At 41.7% G+C, this 10,634-nt stretch overlaps 1 protein-coding gene across 4 annotated transcripts in view; it reads right to left on the bottom strand.

Annotated features, from left to right (window-relative positions):
- Positions 1 to 10,634, bottom strand: part of TATDN3 (TatD DNase domain containing 3) — a 13,345-nt gene continuing 2,711 nt past the window's right edge. For 2 of the 4 annotated variants that reach the window (XM_048489488.1, XM_048489224.1), the window contains 7 exons: positions 10,215 to 10,299; positions 8,443 to 8,505; positions 7,073 to 7,182; positions 4,486 to 4,541; positions 2,579 to 2,691; positions 1,587 to 1,667; positions 1 to 415 (listed from right to left, as the gene is read on the bottom strand). In XM_048489488.1, the coding sequence (XP_048345445.1) occupies positions 272 to 415; positions 1,587 to 1,667; positions 2,579 to 2,691; positions 4,486 to 4,541; positions 7,073 to 7,182; positions 8,443 to 8,505; positions 10,215 to 10,299 (652 nt within the window). In that variant the 3' untranslated portion in view covers positions 1 to 271. The remainder of the gene's footprint in view (positions 416 to 1,586; positions 1,668 to 2,578; positions 2,692 to 4,485; positions 4,542 to 7,072; positions 7,183 to 8,442; positions 8,506 to 10,214; positions 10,300 to 10,634) is intronic. The other 2 variants (XM_048489400.1, XM_048489317.1) reach the window with 2 other exon arrangements.

The following is a 10,634-nucleotide window of genomic DNA, read 5'->3' as shown; positions in this document are numbered from 1 at the left end:
CTTGATCCCAAATTGCACTTTCATTAGACGCTAACCAGATTAATATACATAGACATTAAATACGGAGCATATTATACAGGCATTATTTAGGAAAAGCTAAATAATGCTAGACAACAGAAAAGATTAAAATAATTCTGTATTTAATTAAATTGTTCCACTGAAGAATCAAGACAGATTATTACTTGAAACTACATAACATGAAATAATAACTTAGATCTACATCTGATTCATTTTACAAGAATATTGTCTGCTTTTGACTGTAGCACATAAGCTATTTCTGGAGAACGCTTTTCAGTTTGGGGAAGAGTTTCAGAGCATTCTGTGTTGTCCTTTCTAGAACTTCTTCTACTGAAATTCCTTTAATTTTAGCAATGTGTTCCGCAGCAATGAAGATATTCTTTGGTTCATTTCTCATCTGAAAGATAAATGTAAGAGGATAAGTCTCATGTTGTTTGACTGCACTTCTGATTGATTCCAATTGTGTCCTGCTTTAGGCCTTATTACTTGCAGCCTTCTCCTAATCTTATGGCATGGTAACAAAACAGAACCTCCATTTACAGAAGTAGCTAACCCCTCAATACTAGTGCTAGGAATCAGGCAAAGGCCTTGGCCTCTATACCCTGTTTTATCTTATTTTTATTTAGTTAATTAATACATTTGACTGTAAAACTCTTTTCATCCACCTTATTGACTCTAAAATGGCTAGCAACCAAAACAAGGTTTAAAATACAGATCAAACATATAAAATACATAAAAACAAAAAGAACACACAAACATTGTTTGTTGGCCTTTCCATGAAATAGTATCCTGGACTAGACAAACCATTGATCTGATCCAGCAGAGCCCTTCTTCAGCTCCATCTGCATCTCTAAAGTAGGAGTTTCTAGTTTTTCAATTCTAAACTGAGTTTCACCTGCCTAAATCCACAAAACTCAAGAGGCTCAGAAGGGTATAAAGCAATTTAGAATTGCACTGTGAATTTCAACAGGTTCCACCCTTCTATCCTTTCTCAGGACTAAATCCACCTGCTAATCTATAAAGCCCTCTGCCTCCATAGCCAAGGACTCTTCAGGTCTGCCTTCCTCCATCTTTATCATAATTGTTTGCCCACACATCACTTCCACCATGTTTGTAGTGCTGTGGGACAACTGAGCAGCCAATCCATGCAATTCACCAAGCTTCATGAGATTCTCCCTTCCCTCCTCTGCCTAGGGACTTTCAGTTTGGGAAACTGGTTTAAGGAAGGTTGGCTGCATCAGAAGTTAAGGTTGCTTCTTCTCCATTTATGAGGAGAACTGCACCTTATAGAGCTGACATGGTGTAGTGTGAACGGAACCTGTGCTCACCCAGTTTGAGACCCCATGCAAATGGTGATGGCATGAGTGCATCATACCTGGAGATAATATTCTACCTGGCTTAGAAACAGCACTCAACTGATTTGCCAGTGGAGGATAAAATCGGCACATCTCCCTTCTTTCCCACTCAGTGCCTCAGACTTCTGCTGATATCATATGCCTTGCCGCTGCATGTTAAAACAATTCTCTATTGATGATCTTGGTAAAGAAATATTGCAGGTGGCTATTTACCTGTTTCTCAGGACCTAGTGCAGGAGAGTCTGTTTCTAAGCAAATGCATTCTAGAGGAAGCTGTTTCACAAGCTTCTGCTTCTTGAAGAAAATCATAAAAAGCAATTAATGTTACAGATTAAGCAAAAACTGCAAAAAGACAGGCTGTTGGTATTTTTCAATTGACTCATTTTGACTGAATTCAATTGACTCAAATTGACTGAATTTTCAATTGACTCATCTCTTTTAACAAAATTTATATTTGTACTGTTGAAGGCTTTCTTGACCAGAATCAACAGGTTGTTGTGCGTTTTCCAGGCTGTGTGGTCATGAAGAGCTTAAACCACTGGATTGTAGTTACACAACCCAGAAAATTCACAATAACCAACAAAATTTATATTATTAAACGTATGTAAATCCCACATCACCATAAAAAGTGCACGTATTAGTGCAACAGAAAAAGACCTGCACACGAAGATAAAACAAACACAATAAAACACACTTTTATATCCTAACAAAAGCAGGGGGGAAAATCTAACACTAACAAAAAAAATCAGCAATAAAACCAGAGCCAGAAAAGGGCATATTGAATCTTTTACATTGTTCTGTATCTACCACTCCATTCAGAAAAGCATGGAGTCTTCCACCAGACCTTTAACTTGCAGGAAGGTTTCTTGATGCCTAAAACTTACAAACCCTAGAATAATCTCTTAAGATATATACAATTATTGTTGGGCTGTCCACTGATGCAGACTTATGTCCAATTAAGTGAGTGTGAGACCCACTACACATAAAACCCCCCAGCATGGAATCTTGTGTAAAATGAAGAAAGGGTGTTAGCTACTTCACATTATGATTCACTGCTTTTGCGAGATGCTGGAGATCTGGATTTTTAAAAAATGCACACAGACCTGTACTGACAACACCCATGTGTTTTCAACAGTGGACAAATGGTGAATCATGTCCCAACATCCCCATATACTAGAAGGGCACCATTCTCCCTTGAATCTCACCTGTTCACTCCTTATAATGGAAGGAGGGATGGAGAAAAAATATCCAGCATTCACCCCTTCCATGGCTACTGAATGCCTGCCATCGAATGCATGGAGCAACACTCTCTCAGCACCTATAGACAACCATAGGAGTCAGGGCAGTAGACAAATGTTCAAAAGAGCTGTCTGCAGTGGCACATGTATCTATCTATTTATTTATTAGATTTTATAGGCCGCCCAACCCCCGAAGGGCTCTGGGAGGTGTACAATAACAAACAGTGTACAATAAAATACAAGTTACAAATATTAAACATGAAAATCCCTCAAAACACAATAGCAGCATTATCATAAAATCCCTATTAATCAATATTAATCATTATTAATCAATGGCACAAGATCCTAAGGCTGGGAGGGAACCAGCAATGCCAAAAACAAAGATATATTACAGGGCAGTGCCGGAGATGGTATAAAATCTAGTGCGGGGGCATCAGAAGGGGGCAGATTGACATTCCTAGTTTAGTCAGTATTGAAGATTCAAATCATGTCTTCTGACATGGCTGGTCAACATTTCCAGCTGGGCCTATACAAAAAAAAGAAGCAGAAGCAGCTTACAGGATATTAAAGCTGGAGTGTGTCAGGTGCACCAGACCTTACCCTTTGGTCTATGTAATAAAAAATCACTTGTGGAGCTTACTTTTAAGAACTCAAAAGAACCCAAAAGGTTTCGTTTAGTCATGAACGGACTGAGGGAATTCTGGAAGAAAGGAGAGGAATGCACTGGAGCATTCTGCTAAAATAAATCTTTCAGTGAGTTCAAGTTCCACGACATTTTCAACTTAATGAACTGGATCCAGTGGAAAAGATCGTAGAAGGCACTGACAGAGCACACCTGTCCCCATCTTCCCCAACTGCTTGTCCTGAAAATCTTATGTGACTGTTATACCCATTGACTTCCATGGGCTTACAAGGGTGCAGCTCTGCTTAGAAGGACAATGTAAGCTTCAGGAAACTTTGAATATATAATGCACTATAGCATGGAGGACCATAGCAATGAGGGGAAATCAGAAAGGAATCACCCTCACTCTCTTTCATAGGCAGCTTGTATCAGTGCAGGAGGAGAAAGGAGGCAAATGTTGCATTTTGTTTGTTTGCAAGGCACCCGATACCTTTGGAGAAAGTTAAGGAGGAGAAAAATCTGCTCTGCCAGCTCCTTTTATGACCTTTTCCACTGGATTCAATGCAATATGCAAAAATGCTAGTCAGAAGAAAACATTTTTCCAGGCTTACTGCTCAAGAATACACTTCTTATCTGCCATTTGAAAATTACGGACCGTCAAACAGACATTTTTCCGCAAGCAAATGCATTCAGTCTTATTATGTAACTTGAATGCTGATTTGCAAATCCCTTGACAAAAACATAAACAATGTGCCAGAAACATGGGAAATGGCACGCTGTCTTCCTCGGCATTGTCATGCTTTCAATCAAGCTGGAAAAGCATTCTATGATATGAACTGCTGAGAGCCTCCGCCAGTATGCACGTCCATAAGGAAGGAGCCCTGTGGCTCTGAGGCAGGTACCCTGAAAAACTTCTGGACCATGAGGATGCATTGCTTTCTTGTCCAACAGACTCAGAGGAACCCACACAAGCATTTTCCACACAGATACATGGTGAACTATCACAACAGAGTACCAGACTGGAAACATTCTAGGAGTTCCATGTTCAGCACTCCTGGTGATTTTTAAAATTAATTTTTGGGTGCACAGCTGCCCACTTTGGATCTGGACGATGGTGCAGGGAAAGGTTACGCCTCTCCCCAGTGCTGTTTTTCCTGACCTGAAATAGCCCCAAAGAGCTGCTATTTGCTGCCAACAAAGTTTGGCGTTAAAATATAAATCAATCTATACCATAAAATAAAACAAATGATACCTTGCTCCTTTAAGAGCTTAATGGTTGGCCTTCCAGCTGAGCGGGAGTGGACATTCCTAGGTAAACAAAAAAGTACAAAGAACTAGCAGCAGGAGATTTTGGCAGACCCGGGTAGCTTTTTCAGGACTGGATAAACAAATTACTTATGCTTTTAAGCTTGATTCTTATGCGTGTAAGTTTGATTCAGGTTGGAAATTTTTAACTTACTGTTATCCACTCCAAAGCTTTCAGGACAAGACAAATCTGTCTAAACAGAATTAATTTTTGACCATCACTTAGCTATATATAAAAGCAAAAGGGGAGGGGGAGAACATCTTTATTTGTTATAGTGCCTGTAAAGATTGCAAAACCCTATACAAAGGTTATGGGGAAATGCTGCTTATTGTGATCCAAGGTGATCCAACAGCATTCTTTTGAAGTACAGAAACAATTCAGACTTCTCAGAGACCTAGTAAAGATGGAAGTTTCTTGTTGTTGACAATTGCAGAGACTTAGATAAGGGAGATGGGAATCCAGGTGTGTTCACACCACTAAGTATACTCAGCTCCAAGGATGCATTCTGTCTAATTAACCCCTGAGATCATAGTGGGAGAGAGGCTTTGATAAGGAGGCTGGACATTGTTGCAGAGTTGCCTAGTCACATTAGAAAATTCCTCTGAGCTCTAGGTCACATGGTTTTGTTAGCCAAGTGACATCATTGACCACACATTTGATTGGCCAACCAGGATCAGGCCAACACACGTATCTGAACATATAGCTTAGATTTATCATTCTAATTTTTCCTTGCTCCCTGTTTGATCATGAGCTTCGGCCTAAGCGCACACCCTATCCCTTGCATCTTGTCTTGCTGGTGGGTCTTGCTGGCCAGAAAGAAACCTTATCTTGAATTTTGACTGCTGAAAGAACTCAGCCTTTTGGGTAACATCTTGATAACTGAACCAATGCTTATAGATGTCTACTAACAGCCCAACGCACAGGGCTCAGGGAGCAAAGGACAGCACTGCTGCTGTGCTGCCACACCACCTCCAGAGGACTTCCAGGCGGCACAGGGAGGCAGCAAAAGCCAGAAACTCCCTGGCCCCCTGGAAGTCCTCCATGGCCCAAATGGTCTTACACCACCCTTGGTGGCATAAATTTGAGGGCTATGAAGGAACGTTCCCAGCTCCAAAGCCTGGTGGAAGCTGGCTGACAGTCAGCTCTACCCCCAGTAACACTCCCAGCTATACCTGTGGCCTCTTGGATGCCAATTTAGCTCTGGAGGCCAGGCTCTCTTCTGGGTTGGGTTCCATCAAGGTCCTTGGTTCCCAGTTTGCCCTCCTTGCTGGTGTGTCACTTATGCTGGCAGGGTGAGCAAAGATGCTGGCACACACAGCCCCACGCTGGCTGCCAGAGCCCATTTGCCCTCCCCTCCCAGGATTGGGCTGCCCGTCTTTTAAAAGGAGCTTTGTTATTTTATCCTCACTGTTCACTGCTTTTTTATTCCTACTCTAGCACAATTTTAATAAATCATTTTCATTATATTTTGTGGTATCTTAGAATTCAGAAGGCTTTAATTTGAATCCAGTACTTTGGCCTTTATTGGTCACAGCTACCAAATTAATTTTCTAAAACTAGCCTGGTGAGCATCTTACCTTGCCAGGAGGGCCAGAGGCTTGTGCCTTGGTCTCTGGCTGACTGCTTAGTGAAAGGGTCTTGTGGCAGGCTACCAATTGAAGAGCGAGGAGCCACACTTCAGCTTTATGTAATTTGTTTGGTTTAACTGCCCCATTTCATGGGTGGTTTTGGATTAGACTATCACAACAGAGGGAGCCGAGTGGCGTAGTGGTTAAAAGTGCTTGCACTGCCACTCACATAGTCAGGAGTTCGAGCCCCCTGGAGGTCAGATATCCTGGCAGATGGCTCATGGTCAACTCAGCCATCCATCCATTCCTTGGTCAGTAAATGAGTACCTAGCACATAGCTAGGGGGTAAAGAATAGTCAGGGAAAGCAATGGCAAACTACCCCACAAAAACGGCTTGCCTATGAAATCACTGCTTGCAGTGGTACCCCAGGGTCGAAAACGACTGAAGGGGAAACTTTACCTTTTATCACAACAGATGCTAATAATAACAAAGGGTCTGAAACAAAAGAAGAGTCTGCGGACACCGTGAAGACTAACACACTCATTTTTTGCATGAGCTTTTATAGGCCAGGATCCCACTTCATTAGATGTACGATCTTCATCAGATGCATCTGACAAAACCCATGAGAGTTTATGCTAACGATCTGGGTCCATTTGTCATGGTTACTGGCATGGCGAGTAAGGGGAACCTTTACATTCAAAGGCAGTAAGCACCTGAATACCAGTCCAAAGAGGAAACATCAGGGGAAGGTTTCAGTCTCCATTTCCTTGTAGAGTAAGTGGCTGGCCACGGTGTGAGACAGGATGCTACCCTAGATGGATCACTGGTCCAGCAGGGCTTTTCTAGTATTCCTAGGTGCCACAGGGCTTTTCTTTTCTTTCTGCTACAGCACACTCTCAAGAATTTGGTGTTTTGCTTTTCTAAAAAATGCAAGCAGCACTCTGGAAATACCCACAAGTCTTACAAAGGCAGATGAAGTTGTTTTGCTAGCTGAATCTGTTTGATCAAGACGTGTCTCTGCTCTTCCTTCTGTTCATCAGTGCTGGCAAACCTAGGAGTGAAATCCAGACCAACCTGCAGCAAAAAAAAAAATAGGGTTGTGGTGGAATAGGTCACAATTTATTCCAGCATGTGAGTAGGAACCACTTTCTTTCCTGGGGGAAAAAGGCAGGGTAAAGTGCTGGAATAAATACACAAAATTTACTAGTTTCACGTACAAATAGGGAATCCTGGCTCAATCCTGCCTCACTGTTCCTCACACTCCTTGGGCATCAGAGGTGCCTGGTGTGAGCTCAGAACTGAAACTGCTTTTCATCACATCTCACTAGCAGTGAGCAGTCTCATACTATAGCTGAAGGAAACCCCGCTGTTTCAAGAAGACTTCAATCAACCTAACTGAAGGATGAGCCACTCAGTGTGAGGCTCCTCAGGCCACAGGCAGGTTTGCTTAGTGCAGTAGTGGCATATAGGTCAGCATCCTCATTCCTGCTCGTCTCTAAGGTGCAGAAACATTGGCATGCTCCATCCCAGGGCAGCTGAAGCGCCAATGGTAGGGCTGGCTCCATTGGCAGTGTTTCCGCAGTCTGCCTAGGAGCCATACATCAGTAGCACAGCTGTGGGAGGCATGAGCCTTTCTCCTGTCACCTCAGCCCCCAGTGAAAGTGTCTGGAAACAGCATCACTCCCCAGACCTGCCTCATAACTGGAACAGTGTAAGGTGACCTCCAACAGCAGGATGTGAAACAAGGATTCCCATTATAGGATGAAACTTGAATGGGGGGATGGGTGGTCTGTTGGACACTGGAAAGTTTTGGCAAGATTGTAATAATCACACGACCCCACTTATACACAAAGTGTAAGGAAAGGGTTAACCCAAAAACCAAGGAAGTTAAGTGGGTATGAATAAATGGCTGTTTTCCATACTCCCCCATACTCACAGTGTCAACAACCAGTGACAGTTGTTGCAATGCAGGCTGAGATAAGAGCCAGTGTTTTTAATAAAGAAGGAAAAACCAAGAATAGGCAAAACAGGAAGAATCTCTTAGCAGGAGCCTGGTTGCACAAGCTACAGATAAAATAAGCCACAGTCTCGTATTATGTGTGAACTGAGCTTATAAACTGGGAAGCTGCAACCAACTGCAACTTTCTAGTAGGTTTATTCACAGAAAATGACATGCGAGCGCTCCTGTCATGCAGCTGTCTACACAATAGCACATTCTATCCTTCACTAAAATGCTTTGTGTAACAGAAAAAAAATTAAGACCAAGCATTCCTAACTTCAAAGGCAAGAATGAACACTTTAAACATTTTTAAAAAGAGTCAAGATTCTACTCACCTCTCCAATGGCCAACAAGCGGTCCTTATAGAGTTCTATGAGTGGCAGTGCTTCATCCAGATCCTGTAAGGGGAATTTGAGAGTGAGTGCAGGAGAAACATGGGTGCCTTGTGTCTCATCTGGATCTGTGTTTAAGGTCGGTGTGCTCCAACACAATATGAAATTGACCCATTGAGGTCTTCCTTTACATAACCTGAAGAAGAAGAAGAGTTTGGATTTATATCCCCCCTTTCTCTCCTGTAGGAGACTCAAAGGGGCTTACAATCTCCTTGCCCTTCCCCTCTTATACCGGCACACCCTGAGAGGTAGGTGGGGCTGAGAGAGCTCCGAGAAGCTGTGACTAGCCCAAGGTCACCCAGCTGGCGTGTGTGGGAGTGTACAGGCTAATCTGAATTCCCCAGATAAGCCTCCACAGCTCAGGTGGCAGAGCTGGGAATCAAACCCGGTTCCTCCAGATTAGATACACGAGCTCTTAACCTCCTACGCCACTGCTGCTCCTGGTGCTGACCTTGGGTCAAAAACCTAGAATTTGGATATTTGTAGTCACTGGTTCTGCAAGTCTTACAAGATTGTCAAATGTGAACACGTAGGTGGCGGGATAATTTTTCAGATTAACAAAACAAGGATGCAACTTGAAATGATGAGTTATTCAGTGTTGTAATACAACGAGATACAGTGATGCACCACACCTGCCATCTGAATGTCTTTCATTTTTTAAAAGTCTCTCATTCTCTTGTTCTGAAAGACATGGAATTGTGTGCAAGGAGTTTATTCTATCCACACCCCTTAAAGGAAGGGAAACCTCAAAAGGAAGGAAAACCTCAAGGCAGCACTAGAACTGGTTTCTGTCCAAAGTTAGTTAACCCTTTACTGACCCAGCTTATTTCTACTGGCACCATTTCTTTGTCGGGATAATGGATTGTCTTCACTGTACTTTCCTTGCCTCAACATCCTACAGGCACCATTACCCACCCCCACCAGAGGGCATTTTCTACAATATCACTTAAGCATCATAACATTATAACAATCTATTGTCACAATTCACTAATTCTTCTAAACTCCCAACTTTCATTTTAAAAAAGTAAATCCAAAAATAAACCCACAAGGGGAAATTACCCCATTGCCTTTCCCTTCATACCTTTACAACAATATGTGGTACAGATTTCTTTCTTTTTTTAACAAAAGCTGGGAATTCAGAGGAACTAGTAGATTCTTATTACTTATTAGATTACTATTATAATGTTACAATGATATGATACATCAATTTCCAATTTAAACAAAACTAATGGAAAAGACCTCTTGTGGTGGTGAAGGAAACAGCAGCTATGAGGAGCTGATGAAGGAAAATGGTGCTGATGCAGGAAGAGCCTGAAAAACTTTGGACATTCCTGTCCACATACTGTACACATGTTCTTCGGCTGCCAATCTTTAAAAAAAAAATATCACAGAAATTCAGAAGTCACAGAAACATGATGAAAATATATGACATCATGTAGACGTTTTCCCCAAAACCCAAGGGTTGGAGCAAAACAACCATGAGGAATCTTACTTTATGAGACATTATATTTTAAGTTTGGGTGAAACAGCTGTGTGATCTGAGACAACCAACTGTCCCTTGATCACAGTTCCCCATCTGTAGTAAGAGAATCATAGTTACTACTGCATTGTTTACAATGCTAGATGTAAGAAAGACTACAAAACACTGAGCAAACCGAGAAATGCTATTAGAAAATTATCAGTAGTTACAGCAATTTAACTTGTTTTCACATTACCTTTAAAGTAACACTGCGCTCATGTCCTGTTGGTGTTCTCTGTACTGGATGAACACCCAGACATGAAAAGACAAATCCGGGATACCTGCATACAAAGAATGTATTAAAGGAGAGGACGGGAGAATACAAACTCCCCATATTACTGCTAATAAGAAGGAAGGGAAAAGATAACACATCCTTTATTATTCCAATCAATGGTACAAATTAAGAAAAAAATGTCTTGACCTGAATAATGAAAGAAAAAAAACCTTGGCTTTATTTTTCCTTCTGCTATTTCTCCATTCAAACAATCACCCTTTTTTTCCAGATGCAGCAAGCTCCTGATTTTTAGATATGTCTTAGAATCAATTTCAACACTTCTATGCAAACTACAGCAACACAGTCCTACTTATGTACTTATTAGTATCTCACACTCTTTCT

This window comes from Sphaerodactylus townsendi, linkage group LG01, assembly GCF_021028975.2.
Source record: "Sphaerodactylus townsendi isolate TG3544 linkage group LG01, MPM_Stown_v2.3, whole genome shotgun sequence".
In the NCBI taxonomy this organism is placed as follows: Eukaryota; Metazoa; Chordata; class Lepidosauria; order Squamata; family Sphaerodactylidae; genus Sphaerodactylus; species Sphaerodactylus townsendi.
Note: the sequence above shows the minus strand (reverse complement) of the source record. Positions and strands in the feature narration are given on the sequence as shown.